Genomic DNA, 18,651 nt, shown 5'->3' on the forward strand with positions numbered 1-18,651 from the left:
ATGGCACCAGGTTAAGTTATCATCATTTCCAATCCCAATCACTACATATTTATGTTGCTACCCTTTTTCTTTTTCCTTTTCTTTCTTTTGTTTTTTTCTTGGCTTTTCGAGACAAAGTTTCTGTGTAGCCTGAGATGTCCTAGAACTTGCTCTATAGACCAGGCTGGGCTCAAACTCAGAGATCCGATTGCCTCTGTCTCCCAAGTGCTGGCATCACCACTGCCCAGCAACCACTGCTTATTCATGTATTATGGGGGGTGGGGCAGGGAGTCTTGTTTCTACACCTTTATTGGCAAAAGGTAAAAATACTCTGAAGTTTTTTAGAATTAAACAGAGAACTTCACATCTCACTGTTAAACACTAATTAATATTTTTGGAGCCCACAATACTACAGTTATCTCTTACATAACCTATTTGTTTATCATCAAAATGGAAGGAAACAAACCCTACTTACTTTTGCAAATCGTACAGCAAACAGCTTCTTGTACTTGAGGTCCATGAGCAGGCTGCTCATGAACAACTGATGATAAACACTCCTCGCACCTACGGAAAGAGCAGGGCATGAGAAGCCAGGGCCCACTTCCACAGCCACAGGAACAAAACCTATGCTTTGTTCACACAAAACATTTGTAATTGAGCCTTTTATTTATTTATTATTGTTTTTAGTTTTTTTCAACACAGTAGAGAAATTCTGGAGCCTATCCTGGAACTCAATCTGGAGACCAGGCTGGCCTTGAACTCGCAGAGATCTGTCTGCCTCTGCCTCCCAAGTGCTGGGATTAAAGGTGTGCGCCACCACTGCCTGGCTAATCCTTTTATTGTTTTTTTAAAAAGGATTTTACTTCTTTAATTATCCACATGTGTGTCTGTGTGTTCGCATCTGTGTCCGGGTAACCATGGAGAGCAGAAACGCCAGATCCTTTGGAACTGGAGTTAAGGGGGGCATTTGCCAACTGATGTGTGTGGTGGGGGCAGAACTTGGGTCCTCTGCTAGAGTGTGTGTCCTCTTAACTACTGAGCTCTCTCTCTCATCCTGCATTGCTTTAAAAATAAAATGTGTGGAAAAACTAGGCCTGCCCCCTTGCTGTTTTGAAACAGGGCCTTGTTATATAGTGCATGCTAGCCTGTAGCTGAGGTTGCTGTTGAAATCCCAATCCTCCTGCCTTGATCTCCTGAGTGCTGGGAATACAGGCATGTGCTACCTTGCCTAATTCTAAATGTGATACTATAATGAAATTTAAAGATTGTTTAATCTAGGTCATAGGACTACCCTATAAATTTTTTTTTCAAACAGTAAGATTACAGTGCTAAAGTTTGTGTATATTTGCTAGGGATAATTTTAAAAAGCATAAATATATTTATTAACAATATTTCCAGATTAAAAAAAACACCCAACTTTGACACCCCAACTCTTACAAGCAATAAGCAAGTCACTCACCTTTCCATAATTTGGAATCATTCAGCATCAGTCTGTCTACCAGAGAGGAGTTTTCACCATCTGGTCCTTCTTGTAATCCAACCTGACACAGAATCCGGCGGAGGCCATCTTTAAACAGAAGGAAGGGTGGTTGTGAGATGGAAACTACAAGCTTCAAAGACCAAGGGGAGACAACACTTCAGTGTGGGCTCCAACGGAGTGCCACACATCTGAGGATATTAACTATTTTATTTTTACAAAGAGGAGAAAAAGTTAGAAATCTCAAATCACAAACAACTCTAATTGCAGGATGTTGAAGTTAATGTGTGTAAGAAAGGCCACAGGCTTCTCCTCTCTAAAGATTTGAATCAGAGAAAAAGAAACCCCAACCCTGCTGGTGTGATGTTGTTCTCTAGGCATTTACACAGGTGTGGTAAAATTAGTCAAAAACACTATCATGTGTAAGGCAGCTATAACACAAAATTGCTAACAGAACAATACATGACCCCTACACTGTAATATGTATCTATATGGGTTGTTAGTGCTACGTTATATATTTTCCATCAAAATGAAATCCACTACAGCCCTGTATGAGAGGCCTGGAAGACAGAATCCAGCATCTTCTAAATGTCACACTTTAGATAGCTCTCCCAGCATATACACATATGGCGTATCTTGTCTGTATTTTTTTTCCGAGACAGGGTTTCTCTGTGTAACAACCCTGGCTGTCCTGAAACTTGCTTTGAAGACCAGGCTGGCCTTAAGCTCACAGAGATCCTCCTGGCTCTACCTCCTGAGTGCTGGGATTAAAGTGTGCATGACCACTACCAGGAACTATCTGTATTTTTATCATCAGTTCACAGTGTGGTGTTTTTCTAACAGCCTTCAATACAAATGTTAAGGGATCTTCCTTACAGTAACATTAAAATGTCTTGACTATATGACAGCATAAATCTATCCCTAATTTACCCTTTACTGCTACAACCCAACTTGCATTTTTGGCTTTGGACATGAGTTCATAATTATGAGACATTACAAATTGCCTTCTTTGTAAGCCAAGAAAAGGAAAACCAAAACTAACAAACAAATTGGTATGTTCACTGGAATGTACATGCTTTTCAGATATCTTGTACAAAAGGCGTAGGAGGCCAAACATTTAAATTATTTAAATTAATTTTATTTAAATTGTATTATCATTAACATTTATTTTGGCAGCATTTGGCAGCTTTGTTTGTGAAGGGTTCCACAGGATGTGTCAGTGAAAACAGTTGCTTTTGTCAAGTCATTTAGAAATAGTCTTGACATTGTAAACCTACCTGAATATCCAATAACACTTCCCAGCCAAGACAGAGCTTTCAAACCAAAATTCTGATGAGCAGCGACAGACGAGTGCATTACTTGAACTTTGAGCGGCTTGGTCTGTCTGCTGGTGTTCCTCTTAAAGGAAACAGGGAGGAGAGAAGACTAACTTAAAACAGCTGTTTAAGAGGCAGAAGATGCCGGCATTCTTAATACAATTATACTGTCCACACGACTTTCATGTGTCTATAATAAAGCACTATTTTGTTTTTAATGTACTGACTCAGGTTATTTTTTAGACAGAACCTAAAGATTCAATGACAACAGTAAGAGGCCCTACCATGTGAGTCCCACACATCAGTACTGTTCAGTGTTCACACTGTTGTAAAACCAATATTCAGAACACACCCCCCCACCCCCCCCACCCCCGTTTTTCTATATAGCCCTGACTGTCCTGGCACTCAGTATATAGGCCAGGCTGGTCCTGAACTCAGAGATCCTCTTGCCTATGCTTGCTGCTGGTATTGGTGCCACCAAGCCCAGCTAGTGGATGCATTCTTTTTTATTTATTTTTAAGGTTTTACTTTTTAATTTTATGAGTATAGGTGTTTTGCCCACGTGTATGTCTGCATACCACATGTGCACAGTGCCTGTGGAGGATGGAAGAGAGCATCAGATCCCCTGGACTAGCATAATAGACAGTTATGAGCTGCCATGTAGGTGCTGGGATTTGAACCTGGGTCCTCTACAAGAGGAGCCAGTCCTCTTAAGTCCTGAGCCATCTCTCTCTCTCCATTTTGAAAGCTGAAACCTTCTACCCACTGAACATGTGCCTGTCCCCTCCCCAGCCGTCACTCTGCTCTCCGGTCCCTCATATACGTAGAATCACACACGTACTCATCCATTACTTGCTCACTGAACATCAGTCAAGAGGGATACACACCGGAGCACCCACAAAATGATCTTCATTTTTAAATGTGGAATAACATTCCACTGTACATGTTAAAAGGCACTGGGTTCTGGGAACTTCTCTTTTACGTGCACACCCAGAAGCAAAACTCCTGGCTCACAGGTAATTCTATTGTTAATTTCTAGGGGAACTGCTTTGGAGCTTCCTATAGTGGCTCCTGTCCTTTACATTTCCATCAGCACTCCACAAGGATGTCAATTACCCCACAGCCCTGGTGACTCTATTTTTTTGTTTAGAAGTCATTCCAGCAGGAGTGAGATACCCTGATTTCCCCAGATAGGGTGTAGTTCGTGTTTCCAAGTTCTTATTGGTTGTTTCTCTTTGTTAGAGAAATGTCTACTGGAGTCTAGCAATACTTCCTAAACATATAACTTTACTTGCATATCCTACATCCATAACCTACTTTTAACATGGATGGATTTGCATATTTTTTCTGTACACATCATATACATCTGTGTCAGAAATGTTTTTTTCAAATCTGCCATCTGTCTTTTGACTTTAGGTATGGAATACTTTGTTAGGTAAAAATTTGATGTGGCCAAAAATGTATATAATTTCTTTCCCATCAGCAATCTTATGAAGCTTTGAGAGACCTTGGAGAGAATCATGATCTTTGAGCACACTTAGGTGACAATGGGTTCCTAGAGGCACACATGTCTTATAAATGCTGAGATACAGTTATTCTTAAGCTGATAAAATAACAGACATGTTTTTAAATCACTTACCACAATGACTGATTTTGCTTGATCACAGTATTGGAAATCTCCATATCGAACAGACCTACGCCCCTGTAAAGACATTTAAAACTAACTGTAAAAGCACTATATCCAGCATGAGTAATCTATAAACCAGTAACTATGCTTGAACATACAACTTGAGTCAGTCTTTAATATTTATAACATCTGAACTAATCATCAGTGAAAAACTAAAGTTTTGCCAGTCAGTGGTGATGCACGCTGTTAATCCCAGCACTTGGGAGACAGAGGCAGGAGGATCTCTAAGTTCAAGGCTAGCCTGGTCTACAGAGTGAGGTCCAGGACAGTCAGAGCTGTTACACAGAGAAACCCTGTCTGGAAAAACAAAAACAAAAAAACTAAAATTTTTCTTTAATGCTATCCTGACTATTCTAGCAGGCTTCTTTCTATACCGTCCACTCTCATGGCCCAGTATTTTTAATGACTAGGCAGAATGTTTTACCTGGTAACAGCTTAGTTCAAAAAAAAAAAAAAAAGAAAAGAAACATGTATGTATGTATGTGGGCCAATATTCAAATGAAAATGAAAAAAATAGCCTAGACACATATACTCTTAACTAATTTTTCTATGCTGGCTTCTCTGTAATAAAAACTCAATTTCTTTAACCCCAGACCTTGGGAAATAGAGGTATACAGATCTCTATAAGTTTGAGGTCAGTCTGGTCAACACAGCAAGTTCCAGCCAGTCGGGACTACAGAGTAAGACCCCATCTGTTAAATTTTTTATGATAAATTACTTACATCTCTATCAACTGTAGTTGCAAAGCCAATGGCTTCCTTCTGTGTACAGTTAACAGCTTTCTGGAGAGTATAAATGACTTGTTCATAGGTGTGAACCTCATCATTAAACAGCATGCAATAGTAGGTGTCACTCTTCTCTCTGGAGAGAAAACATTGACATTAATGCAGCGTAAAGATGGGGTGTGGCCATCAAGGCAGGCAATGTGTAGGCATGAGAAACCAGAAGAAATGAAACTAACTCAAGTGCTGGCCAAAGGGCTCTGAATGGTACAGGTTTGTAGCCAGATGGTAACTGATATGGCAAATATTACCAGAGAAGCTCGTCACATTCCCTGTGCTGGCCCTGGCCAGTTAAATGAAAATAAAGTCAAAACAAAAAAACAAAACAAAAAAACCCAACCAACCAAATAATAAAACACAAGACAAAACAAAAACCAGGCTATGGTGTGAACGCCTTTAATTGCAGCAATCAGGAGGCAGAGGCAGGCAGATCTCTGTGAGTTCAAGGCCAGCTTGGTCTACAGAGAGAGTGCCAAGATAGCCAGGGTTACACAGAGAAACCCTGTCTCAACAAAAAACAAACAGGAAAAGAAAGAAAAAAGGAGGGAAGGACTGTGGAAGGGAGGAAGGAAGGGAGGGAAGGTGGGAGGGAGGGAAGGAGAGAGGGAAGAAGGGAGGGAGGGAAGAAGGAAGGAAAGGACATTAGGCACAACCCCAATTATCTGGAACACATTTAAAAAGCAAAGAAGTCACCTTTGGTAACTGATGCCTAATAAGTCTGGTAACCTCCTAGTCTCCAATCTCCAGCACACAGTCACCCTCAGGGGAACAAAGGTCCAACAAGCAGGAAGTGACTTTTCAGAAAAGAGGAGGCCGTGTGAAATGAGCATGGAAGCAGCAACCAGCAGCCAGTCTTTTGAACACAGCTGCGGTTCATTCCAGCTGTCTGCTCACCAGTCTATGACCTCAGTAGTCTAAATAAAAACTGCAGATGTACAGTAAAACAGCCCAGTGTTGAATACATTTTATAATTAGAAGCAAAATGGCTAAAATTGCATTTGATCATTTCATAAAGCCCCCAAACCCACTTATATAAAAGAGCTCACCCTACCATCTTTCCAGTTTTGTTAGATCAAAAAGGAGAAGGTTAGTGGGTGTGGTGCACACACCTTTAGCCCCAGCACTTGGAAGAAGAGGCAGGCCTGTGAGTTTGAGGGCATCCTGTTTATATAGGGAGTTTAAGGACAAAGATGTCAGGAAGATGTGGGGTTTTTAGGGCTAGAACTCAAGCTGACAGGCTTGCTGGCAAGGACTTCACTTGCTGAGCCATCTTGCTAACCCTACATGGTCTAACACTGCTAACAAACTAATCATCCTAGGAAAATCTTCATACAGACTCCAAGGGTGTAATACCAAGGTCACACTTCCGCTAAAATCCAATTTTTTTTTTTTTTTTTTAAATTGCTGGGATAGCACAGTGGCTAAGCAGGTAAGGACACTTGCTGCTCTCTCTGACAACCTGAATTCAGGCTCCAGGACCTACTTGGTAGCTAGAACCAACTACTGCAGATCTTCCTCTCTACACACAAATAAATGGATGAATACATTTAATAGTGATTTTAAAAGAAAAGACTACGTTCTCTCCTAGCTGTGTGAATGATGTTAAAATTTAGCAGGTCCCATATACAGAAGGAATAGGCGATACTTACTCCATCTCTAAATCTGCAGGCAATTCACTTTCTTTTTCCCAGGTCAGTATATCTACTGCGTAACGAAACATAATAGCAAAGATGTTGTAAGTTCTTGCTATCACATCTTCTGATAGGTGCACAAGCGGATCCTGAGGGAGAACAGAAAACACAACTCCCTTAGTGCACACTAATTACCTTCTTTTGCCTCCCAACTCCAATTCTCAAAACACAAGAAGGGTGACAGGTTTCATTTCATAATGGATTCAATCCTGCGTATGTTACAAAATATAAAATTAAACTTCTGAAAATGTTTTCTTCCAATGATTTCTTCAATTTTAAATTAGCTGAGTCAAAACATTCAGACACTCAAATGCCTAAAGAACATAACTAAACATTTTGGAATGGCACACTGCAATCTCTAAATTCTGACACCAAACCATCTTCCCAGCCTTGCCTGGGAAGCTCTGATGTGCAGAACTGAGTGAAGGTGTTTGCCAAATCTGACCCCTGGGCCTACCCAGTGGATGGGGAGAACCAGCTCCTGTAAGACGCTCAGACTGTCACATGAGTCTGTGGTATGCATGTGTGCACACACTCTAAATAAATGCAAAAAAACAAAAACACCCTACGAAACAAAACAAGGACAGACATCAGAGTCACACGGGAGAAAACATGCCATTTCCCATCTGGGACCTGGGAGAAGTCTCTTAAATGAACACAGGAGGTGTCACAAAGTACACTGTTTCTCAACTAAGAGAGGGACCCGATACCCACTACCTCCCTGTCACTCCTCCTGCCAAGGGGCCATGTGACATTTTGATGGGGCTTTTCTTAATTGTCACAGTGATGGGAGATGCGACTACTACTTAGTGAAGGGAAACCAGGCATAACACAATGTATCCAATGGTTTATATGCCTGCTCAATAGTTGATCTTTTAAAAGTTATTTTTATTTTACTAGTATGGATGTTTTGCCTACAAGTGTTTCTTGCAGCACATGCTTGCCCAGGCTCTCAGGGGGCCAGGAGAGGCTGTCAGATTCCCTGGAATAGGAGTTACAAATTGTTGTGAGGCACCACGTAAATGCTGGGGATCAAACCTGCGTCCTCCAGAAGAGCAGCAGGTGCTCTTAACTGCTGAGCCATTTCTGGAGCCCTGCAATGACTGGTAGGCTGAGGGAGTCTGGCACTGTCCAGGAGACACAGGTCTGGGTCTGTCTATGTTATCACCGGGGTAAACTGAGGAGGAGGACCCACACTCAAAGTCAGCAGCACCTTCTGATGAGGAGCCAGCTGCAAAGACGTCCCAGGCCAATGTCTGTCTGCCTTCACTTCTGAGCAAATGCAGCTAAAGCTGCTTCCATCCAACTCCAGCTCTGGGAAAATTGGCTTCCCAAAGTGAACTGAGCATTAGTGACTCTCCAGGAACTTCCAGGGCTGCAGTGCCAACTAGGAATGCTGAGGCACCCAGCTCTGTAGACTGCTCTGTGTCTCTGGAATACAGATGGCCACTGCTGCATGAGCCAGTTCCTACCGTACAAGCCTTGACTGTAATAAATGCCCCTTTGTAAAATATCTGTGCTTGTCAATTCTGTTCCTGTAGAGAACCCTGCCTGATGCAGGTTGTGCTGTCAGGCTCTGCTCTACAACTCTGCTGCTACAGTGGGAAAGAAATTACACACGATGCACAAAAAATCGAAGCCTGCTGGCCGGGAGAGGTGGCTCAGCGTTACAGCTTTGGCTGCGCTTCCACAGGACCCAGATTAGATTCCCAGCATCTGCATGGCAGCTCACAACCACCTATGACTTCAGTGCTGCAGGGATTGGATAATCTCTTCTGGCCTCTGAGGACACTGTAGCCACAAAGTACAAAGACACACAAGCAGGCAAACACCCATACACACTTTTAAAAAAGTATCTTTAAAGCAATGATGCGTGACTATGTTTAAGAAATATTTATGGATAATGAAATTTAGATTTCACATCACTTTTGCATGGCAAAATACTACTCTTTTGTTTTTATCCAAACTATTTTACTTTTTTCTTTGTGTGAATGTGTGCGTGGTGTATTTATGTATGTGTGTAGGAATGATCATGTACATATGTACATGTGTAGAGCCCAGAAAGTCACTTTCAATCAATTTTTCCTTGGTATTGAGGCAGGGTCTCTTGCTGAAGCTCAAGCTAGACAATCCCTGCTAGTCTAGCTAGCCAGCATTGCCACAAGTGTGAGGGACTGAGTTGTCCCAGTGTCCATGTAAACAGCATGTATTGGACAGGGTTCTCTGTGGGAACAGAATCCCTCACTAGGGAGGGAGAGGGAGACAGGAGTATCCCCTGGAGCTCACTGAGACCCTGTTTCAAAAAGTAAGGTGCGAAGCAACAGAGGAAAACAGCCAACATTAATCTTTGGTGTGTGCGTACCCATACACACACACACACACACACACACACACACACACACACACACACACACGTACACATGCATACAATATACACTTAAATACAACTTTGGGGTTTTTAACCTCTTCTTCCACAACTTCAGAGCTGTTAAGTCCGTGTTTCTGACAGTAAGGACCCTCTTTCCACGCTTCAGTGTCACCACAGTCACAGAAGCCTCCGCCTCCTGACGTCGTCATCTTGAAAAAAGGAGACAGCATCTGGTAAATATTCACTGGATTGTCTAATAAGAATATCAAGTGCTAAGTAAGAATATCAAGTGCTAAGGACAGAAAACTGCTTAAGTGTCCCCTTCTTTGAAGGGAAAATAATAACAAATAAAAGGGGCTGTCAATGTTGCTAGCTAGCAAGCCTGTAAGCTTTTGACTGATTTCTAAAGCAAATGAGCTACTTTGTTGTAGTGGGAGAGTTCAGGTATTTCAGAAAGGCTCTGCCTGCCAATCTGCTTTCTGAATTAGGAAGATAGAGGATGGCAGAAGAGCCCTGGGGTTTTGCCAGGGACCTCGCATCTATGCTAATGATGCTGTAACACAGTAGGTTCAAGGAAACAATTGTTCTTCATTAACAACTCCTAAAATTCTGTTCTTTCAAAGGGTTGGTAAAAAGTGCTCATTGAAACTTTGTTATCACCTGGAGACTTCAAGAATTAGTTATACTTCCTTAAGCTACAGCAACTAGTTACTAAGTTGGGCAAGATAGAACCTACAAGCTAATAATTGGCATACCAGAATTCTTTTAAAAGAATCTGACAAGAGTCAGGAATGGGTTAATTCAGATGCACTACATGTAGACGAAATCTGACTCTATTCTGCCCAAAGTAAGCATTTGCATGCCCTGTATCCCAGCATAACTAATGTCACCCTGCACATTCCAGTATTCCCGGGAGATGCAGATGTGGGCCAAGAAACATGGGTAGGCCGCCACTTGGGAAAGAGCTTGGTGTACATATGTGCTCTTGTTACCAAACACCAGAGAGAGCAGCTGAAGGGTACCTGGGAGTCTCAAGCTGGTTTACAAAGACTATCTATATAGGCCTTTCTGTTCATTATTATCAAGACCTGGGCAGAGGGAAAAAAAAAAAACAAACAAACCTGGAAAAGCCCTGACCCAGCTGCGCTCCAGAATTAAGAACAGGACTGAAGCTCCTCCTTTAGTCCACTCTAGTGAGAGTACTAGGTTCCTCTTAACAATTGTCCATCATTGACTACTGCTGCTCCACCCCTCACTTCCAGCAGAGGAACAAGGGCAGATTTGGGGACAGCCCCAATTAAAACTATCAAGAATCTTAGGGTCTGGAGGTGGACCCTAAATGACACAGCAGTATAGGCCTCTTTAATAATCATTTAAGCCTGGCGTTGGTGGCGCACACCTTTAATCCCAGGCACAGGCAGGCAGATCTCTGTGAGTTTGAGGCCACCCTGGCCTCCAGAGCCAAGTGCTCTGGATAGGCTCCAAAGCTACACAGAGAAACCCTGTCTAAAAAAACAAAAAACAAATAATAATAATCATTTAAAATACCAGACCAAACTAGTTGACAGCTAACACAGAAGACCTGATTTCCATGTTATCTTTCTTAAATCTGGGTTCTAAGAAGCATAGGCTCGTTAACTCTTTTCTACCCTGAACACCTCTACCTCTCCCCCTAGGATAGAATCCAAGGTTTTGTCCATGCTTGGAAAGTGCTGTACTAACAAGCTACATATCCTAAAAACAAAAACAAAATCCCACAATTTGAAAACCATCCTCTCCCCTTTACTGTTAAATCTTTAAGGTTTTAAAATGAGAACTGGTTTGAAGGTTCCAGCAAGGGGCTCAGTTGCCTTCACTGAAGACTGGCCCTGAATTTGGGGAAGGCCCTTCTCCTCAACTGAGCAGGGGCACAAGTGAAGCAGTGAGGGAGGAAGAGAGCGCCCACTTAGCCAGCCAGGCCAGCCAACTCAGCCACGCTAATCAATGGGGTGACAGACACTGCAGCCAGATCGCCTTCACATCCAATGGATTTGTTTTTCCTAAATTTTGTTTATGTATTTTTTTTAGGTATGAGTGCTCTGTCTGCATGTATGCCTGCATGTCACAGGAGGGCATCAGATCCTATTATAGATGGTTTGTGAGTCACCACCATGGGATTGCTGGGAATTGAACTCATGACCTCTGAAAGAGCAGCCAGTGCTCTTAACTCCTGAGCCATCTCTCCAGCCCTCCCCCATTAGATTTTTAATGAGACAAAAGGTACGCAGTATACAATACTGCGTGTGGTTGCCATTTGTACATTACTGACCCGGTATCGATGGTCTCTGTGGATACTTCCCAAAAAGCACTCCATGCATAAAACACAGGTGGGGTCAACTGCACAGTCTCTGTCAAGTTAAAGAAAAAGAGAATGAATGAGTGTCAAAAATTAATACTCTCCCACAACATCAGAACCCTTCTACAAGTCCCCAAATCTGTAGATCTTTGCTTAGTGAAGTCAGCTCACACTGGAGTGTAGGATGGAGGCTTCCAGGCCACACTTGACCAGAATGGCCCACGTCTCCACAGGTTTGGGAAGATGTGATCAGTCACAGCTTACAGCCTTCTGTTGAAACAGCATCTAAAATGAAGGTTGGGCTGGAGTGCTGAGTTCTTCCTTGTTAAGATGATACCACTTTTTTGTTTATTTTGAGACAGAGTCTCACTATGTAGCTCAGGCTTTCCTGGAACTCACTCTGTAGACCAGGCTGTCCTCAAACTCACAGAGATCTGCCTGCCTCTGCCTCCTGAGTGCTGGGATTAAAGCTGAAGTTTTCTTTGACTCCTTGGTGTTCTTAGGTTAACATCTATCTCCTCTGGATCTTCCTGTCCAGATGTATCTCTTAGTCTCATCTCTAGTGGATAAAGGCCACCCTGTTTAGTACCCATAATAAATCCAAGACAGCTCTGACAGTTTGCTGATTTGGTTATGTGTAGTAAAATAAAATTAAAAAAAAAAAATTCCCAAAGAATGGAGTGACAAATTTTCCTAAGATTCACAGACACCTTGTTTATCTGAAGTTGCCTTTTTGTTGTTTTTTTCAAGATAGGATTTCTCTGTGTAGCCCTGGCTGGTCTCAAACTCACAGAGAACTGCCTGTCTCTGCCTCCCGAGTGCTGGGAGTAAATGCATGCACCACCATGTCATTGAGGATGTCTTGTATATTATGTCAACAACTACCCTGATGGGGAATGTACTGTGTATGTTTATCTTATTGATTGTTAATAAAATACTGTTTGGCCAATGAGACAGCAAGTTAGACGGGACTAGAAGTCAAAGAAGATTCTGGGAAATGTAGTAGAGAAGTGATGATCCAGGCAGGAAGTAACATAGCAAGGAGACTCATATTTAAGTGAAGGAGAAACAGGAAGGGCCTCTTTTCCCGTTCGCCTCCTCCAGCAGCATGATGTGATCCACCGGCAAGGAGGGATGCCAATAAGGGGTCCGATAAGATAAGTCTTATAAAATATATAGGTTTATGATAATTAAGACTGAGCTAACAGATGAGGAACCCTAGTCATTGGCCAAGCAGCTTTGAACCTAATACAAGTCTGTGTATTCATTTGGGCCTAACTCAGGTGGGCGGCTGGCGTAAAGCGCACATGTGGCAGTGGGGCTCAGTGGCTTTTGGCGGAAAGATTTATCGTAACACTACCCTATGACCAACTGGGTTCCAGAGTAAATATCTGAGGCTGCAAAACCCAGAGTGGAAGAATTTTCTAAACTTAAATCTGAAGAGCATTCTCAAAAGGTTGACAAATAAATACCACTAAACAAGAACTGTAAATATATAACTAGTAGTAATAGTAAAGGAACTTAAAGAGCAATAAAATGTCACCTTTCAGCTGTCCCCTGTATTTTGAACAGTAGCACAGGTATCTGACTGACAGTATTTGTTATGTTTGAGGCACTAGATAAATATTTCATATCTGCAACTGGAAAACAGCAGCTCACAGACCAGTCCACCTTGGGATAACAGAGATATGGACTCAGGCCAAGTCCGTGGTTCTAAGTTACCAACAGTTCCTTCTGTGGCCCAAGTATGCTGTCTATACACTGACCTTTGTATGTACTTTGTGGTAAGAGAGAGTAATACCACACTACAACTTGATTTTCTACTAAGAGTCAAATTGCATGGAGGTTAGCTGCTGATGCAACTTCAGAGTTACGTTACAGCATGCCACCCTGGACTGCTGCAACACTAAACCACTGCACTACCCAAAGGGGCTGGGACCAACGGAGATGACTGCTATCCTTGCTTCATTACAATGACAACTCCGTATCTTCAGACTTGCAAAACTAGCTGCTCCCATCATGTACTGGACATACCTGAAAACTCCATATAAGGATAGAAAGAGAGTGAACCCTTAACTTGTGAATAATCCTCTCCTCCATTTAGTCTGCCCATAAGACAAGCTGTCACACAATTCTCTCTAGAAGTCTGCATGCCCTACTTGTGCTCTGTAATGAATGCAATCCAAATTCCTTTGGCCTCAGAACTCTTTCTCTAGGAGGTGACAAAGAACCTAGGAAACTGGAGAGAGGTCTTGTTTTGCTTCCTCTATCTCAGGAACTCCCCAGTCTTTACTAGGGACAACAGTTCTCAAGAGCAGTTGTCACACTTCTGAGTTTCAGTGCCCACAAGAAAAAGTTCACAAACAAACAAACAAACAAACAAAACAAAAAGAATATTCAAAAGCAAAACTTTTATTACCATCAACTCATGTAATATTATTTATTTATGTGTGTGTGTGTGCATGCGCTCGCGAGCGCGCATGCCTATCTACCACAGTACACATATGGAAGGCGGTCAGAGAGCAACTTGGCAGTTGTCAGTTCTCTCTCTCTCCTTCCACCATGTGGGTTTTGGGATTTAGCTCAGGTTATCAGACTTGGTGATGAACACCCCTAACTGCTTAACCGTCTTGCCAGCAGATCATATGTTTTTAAATATTTTCAGCATTTAAAATTTGATGCATGTGGGTGTGTGCACTGAGTGCAAGTACCTGCAGAGGGCAGAGGTGAGCTAGACCTGCTAGAACTGGGGTTACCTGTAGCTTCAAGCTGACCAGTGTGGATGCTGGGTCCTCTGTAAGAGCAGTATGTGCTCTTAACTGCTGAGCCAATCTCCATTATATATTTTTAACAACAGAGTACATGTCTAAGCATTTAAATTTAGCTGCATGAAAAGAAAACCCAGCCCATTTCCCTACATTTTATTATATATGAGTGAAAGACTCCTAACACACTGGTATGTGAGAACAAAAGAAAGGGCTTTCCAGTCAGAGGCCTGGTGTGACATGACACAGATACTTTGGCTTTGTCCATGTTCTAGCTCGTGCTTCCTAATGGCTGGAATAACCCTGAGGTGCTATAGGCCTCAGAAAGCAAGCTCCTTCTGACCTTCTCCGGCCTTCCTCTCACCTTTCCCCTTCTCTAAGCCAGGTCCCCAGAACTAAAAACACATTCTCGTCACTGCAGCCTCTCTGTCCTGAACACGGCCATACAGAAACTCTCGAGAGTAGCTCCTAAGAGGATCCTAATGGAGACTCCAGAAGTGGCCCTGCCCCATACCACCTAAAGGAACATTCAAGGCCAAGAAGAATCCATTCAGACAAGCCTCAGGGATTTTCCCTTTTGGTCTATTATGAGCATTTGGTCTTACATTTTTTGTCCAGTCACATTTCCACATGACTGCTTGACCTTCACCCATGCTCCATAAAAACCAGAAAGGACACAGCACAGAGAGCTTCCAGAATGTTGAACACCTTGGGGGAGGCATGCCAGAAGGCACACAAGGTTCTCTCTGATTTTGCCTTGCATATCCCTTCATCTGTATCCTTTGCAATATGCTTTATAATAGCCCAAGAACTACAATTCCCTGTGGCACATTAATCAAGCCCAAGGAGAGAGCCATGGGAATTCCAACTACACATAAATCCATCCTAAATACAGGGGCTTCAGGGCTGTGAGTCATCTGAGATGGGGTGGAAGGGGGCAGTCCTGTAGGACTGAGACCTCAACCTGTGAGACCCGACCTATCTCCCTAAATGACTGACTGCTTGCCTGAGGTGGAGGGGACTCTCCACACATCTGACATCTGTATTGTAAGCACACAGAAGAGGAAACAGAAACAGAGTCTGGGTTTTCCTGTTGTTTTAAGTTCACTGACCCCCCAAGGTTCCTGAAGGATACTATCTCAGAGGCCATGGAAAGATTAAACATGAATCCCACTGATGGGATTTGTCTGGTCAGGGGATAGTGCTCAGCAAACAAGCAGCCTGAGTTCAGATACAGCTGGAACTTCTACTGGCTCTGGGAGGATAACATATACTCAACTAGCCTACCATCATGGGCACTGAGAACAATCAAGATGAGACAAAACACAGGGGGGACAAACAACAAGGGAGCAGTAAGAAACCAAGGCAAGGAGATCCCAAGGTAAGCCCCAGGATGAAGTCCGAGCACAGCTGAGGTTCAGTTAGTTTGGGGTGATAAAACAGAAGCAGCAGGTACAGTGAGTGTGGGATGGAAATATGCTGGTCATCTTCACTGTTTTGACTGGATTTGGAATCCCAGCAGATATATATCTTTGAGTATATCTATGAGGATGTTTCCAGAGAGGTTCAAATGAGGTGGGAAGACCCATCTTGAATGCAGGCACAATTGCATATGATGGGGTCCTGAACTGAATGAAGACAAGGCAAGCTGAGCACCAGCATCCAACTCGCTGCTCCCAGACTGTGGGTGTCATCTTCCCCTGCCCCGCCACCGACAGGGTTTCCCTGTGTAGCCTTGGCTGTCCTGAAACTCATTTTGTAGATCAGGCTGGCCTCAAACTCACAGAGATCTGCTTGCCTCTGTCTCCTGAGTGCTGGGATTAAAGGCCTGTGCAACCAATGTCAGAAATCTTGTGCCAAAAACTAAGTGCTTTGAGAACGCCAGCAGCATAAAAAACAGCAGGTGGCATCAAAGGCTCCTATTGTGTGAGGCTAGGACACAGTGTGCAAGTGAAAGAAATGGTACCACATCTATGGACATGGATCAAAGCATCTCAAGTTCAAGTCCTACACTGTGAAAATATTAAAAAACAAAGGAACTCAAAGTTTGATAGAGAAAAGGATAGCTAATAGTGTCACAGTGCTTTCCCACGAAATTGTTAATGACATGGGGAAATGTGACTTTATGATGGAAACAGCTTGCAGACAGCACTGTAACCCAGTGGTCAATGGGACCACAGACTACACAATAGGGCTGGATTCCTCATCTCTGTGGCAATCTGGCCAAAGATACAAGGTCCATTTACCAGATGAACCCAATTTGAAGGATATTTTCAAAATTAACTAGTTTGTAATCTTCAAAAGTGTCAAAATCATGAAAAAAATTAAGTAAAGACCGAGAGTAATATTCAGACTGAAGATTTAAAGACCTACAAATGTGTGATTGGAATTGTATCTTTTGGGTACAAAGGACACTGCTGGAGCCATTGGAATGCAGCTTCCTTATTTGTAAATCACGAGTTGAACCAGATCTATTCTCCATGCATCAGCAGCAGCACACCCAAAGAGATCTTTTTAATACCAAAGAAAAGATCTAACAGTGTTCTGTGGTGATATTTTGTTTGTGCCCTAACAAATGAAGCTTGCCTGGCAATCAGAGTGGGGAGCTAGCCACACTAGTTAACTATCTAGAGGCCAGGTAGTAGTGGCACACACCTTTAATCCCAGCACTAGACAGGAGGAAACAGGAAGTGATATGGCTGGGTGGAGAAAGAAATATAAGGTGGGTGCAGACAGGAGCTTGCCCCTTTCCAGGTGGAGGAGTTGGCTAGGTAAGAAGTGGCTGTGGCCGGCTCCTTTGTTTCTCTGATCTTTCAGCATTTGCCCCTATATCTGACTCTGAGTTTTTATTATTAAGACCAATTAAAATTCATGCTACAGTGCTTCACTGTATAGTACAATCAGAATTGATATTCTGGCCATGCTAATAAAGAAAAACTAACACGGAAACCCAGACACCTTAATTAGCTTAATTTTAATTTTACAGCAAAATGTTTTTTAAAAATGGAATGTCTCTATTAACAGTATGTTCCTGCAATGGAATACTGTATAAACTGAATGGAAAGACACTAAGTTTTTGTCAAACAGAAAATTTAATTCTATGTATATATTTCTTTTCTTTCGAGACATGGTCTCTCTTTGTAGTCCTGGCTGTCCTGAAACTCACTCTGTAGATGGGGCTGTCCTCGAATTCACAGATCTGCCTGCCTCTGCATTCCAAGTGCTGAGATTAGAGGTGTGTGCCACCACATCGGACTTACGTATTTCTTTTTGTTAAAAAAATGTATTTTATGTGCATGGGCACATGTATATGGCCTTCTGAGTGCCATGAAGTGTGTACGGAGGTCTCTCCTTCTACCATTGGTCTCTAGGATCAAACTCTGGTCATGAGGCTTAGCAGCAGATGCCATTACCCGCTGAGGACAGCAGCCACCTCAGCAGCCCATGTGTGTGCACACTTACGGTTAAGACAGCCTGTGCATGTTTGCGTAGACATGCTGTGTGTGCGTACTTACGGTTAAGACAGTCTGTGCATGTGTGCGTGTGCATAGACATGCTGTATGTACGTACTTACGGTTAAGACAGTCTGTGCATGTGTGCGTGTGCATAGACATGCTGTGTGTGCGTGCTTATGGTTAAGACAGCCTGTGCATGTGTGCATAGACATGCTGTGTGTGTGTACTTACGGTTAAGACAGCCTGTGCATGTGTGCATAGACATGCATGCATGACGCCTATTAAGCACAGAGAATCTCTGAAAGCACACAAGTGCTAAACAGTGATAATAAGCATGGAAGTCAGAAGGGATCAGGGTAGGTTCTTTCTTCTTCTCTCACAGACTCAATTTCACCAATTTTTTAAGGTCATCTTCTATTAGTAAGCCCATATAGCAAACATATCCTACTTTCTACCATTCCCAATTAAAAAGAAACTCCTTGGAGAAATGACTGATTCTCCATATAGGTCATAGCAAATACAGAAAGCTGTGGGCATCTCATCATGCCAGAAAGGGAAGCAGCACCCCAAAGCCAATGAAGGCAGAAGAGAGGGACAAAGGAGCCAGTGTGATGGGGTTCCTCAGTCAACTCCGGAACAATGCGAGCATCAAAAAGAATCATTGTGAACAAGATCGGGAAGAGTAAGGAGGCTCTGTGGCCAGGAAAGAGATGGGAGCTACTGAGGGGCTTCTCCGGTGCTGGGGACAGGCTGCTTCTTGTCTGCAACATCAGTCCATGAATGAATATCTGCCCCC

General features: G+C 42.8%; 1 protein-coding gene across 5 annotated transcripts in view; it reads right to left on the minus strand.

Annotated features, from left to right (window-relative positions):
- Ubr2 (ubiquitin protein ligase E3 component n-recognin 2) overlaps positions 1-18,651 on the minus strand; it is an 82,112-nt gene that overhangs the window by 54,451 nt on the left and 9,010 nt on the right. For all 5 annotated transcript variants that reach the window (XM_027389150.2, XM_027389149.2, XM_027389151.2 and 2 more), the window contains exons 3-10: positions 11,609-11,687; positions 9,396-9,509; positions 6,891-7,021; positions 5,182-5,320; positions 4,412-4,474; positions 2,734-2,854; positions 1,439-1,546; positions 455-543 (exon numbers count right to left, since the gene is read on the minus strand). In XM_027389150.2, the coding sequence (XP_027244951.1) occupies positions 455-543; positions 1,439-1,546; positions 2,734-2,854; positions 4,412-4,474; positions 5,182-5,320; positions 6,891-7,021; positions 9,396-9,509; positions 11,609-11,687 (844 nt within the window). The remainder of the gene's footprint in view (positions 1-454; positions 544-1,438; positions 1,547-2,733; positions 2,855-4,411; positions 4,475-5,181; positions 5,321-6,890; positions 7,022-9,395; positions 9,510-11,608; positions 11,688-18,651) is intronic.

The sequence above is a fragment of the Cricetulus griseus genome (genome assembly GCF_003668045.3).
Source record: "Cricetulus griseus strain 17A/GY chromosome 1 unlocalized genomic scaffold, alternate assembly CriGri-PICRH-1.0 chr1_0, whole genome shotgun sequence".
Taxonomy (NCBI): domain Eukaryota; kingdom Metazoa; phylum Chordata; class Mammalia; order Rodentia; family Cricetidae; genus Cricetulus; species Cricetulus griseus.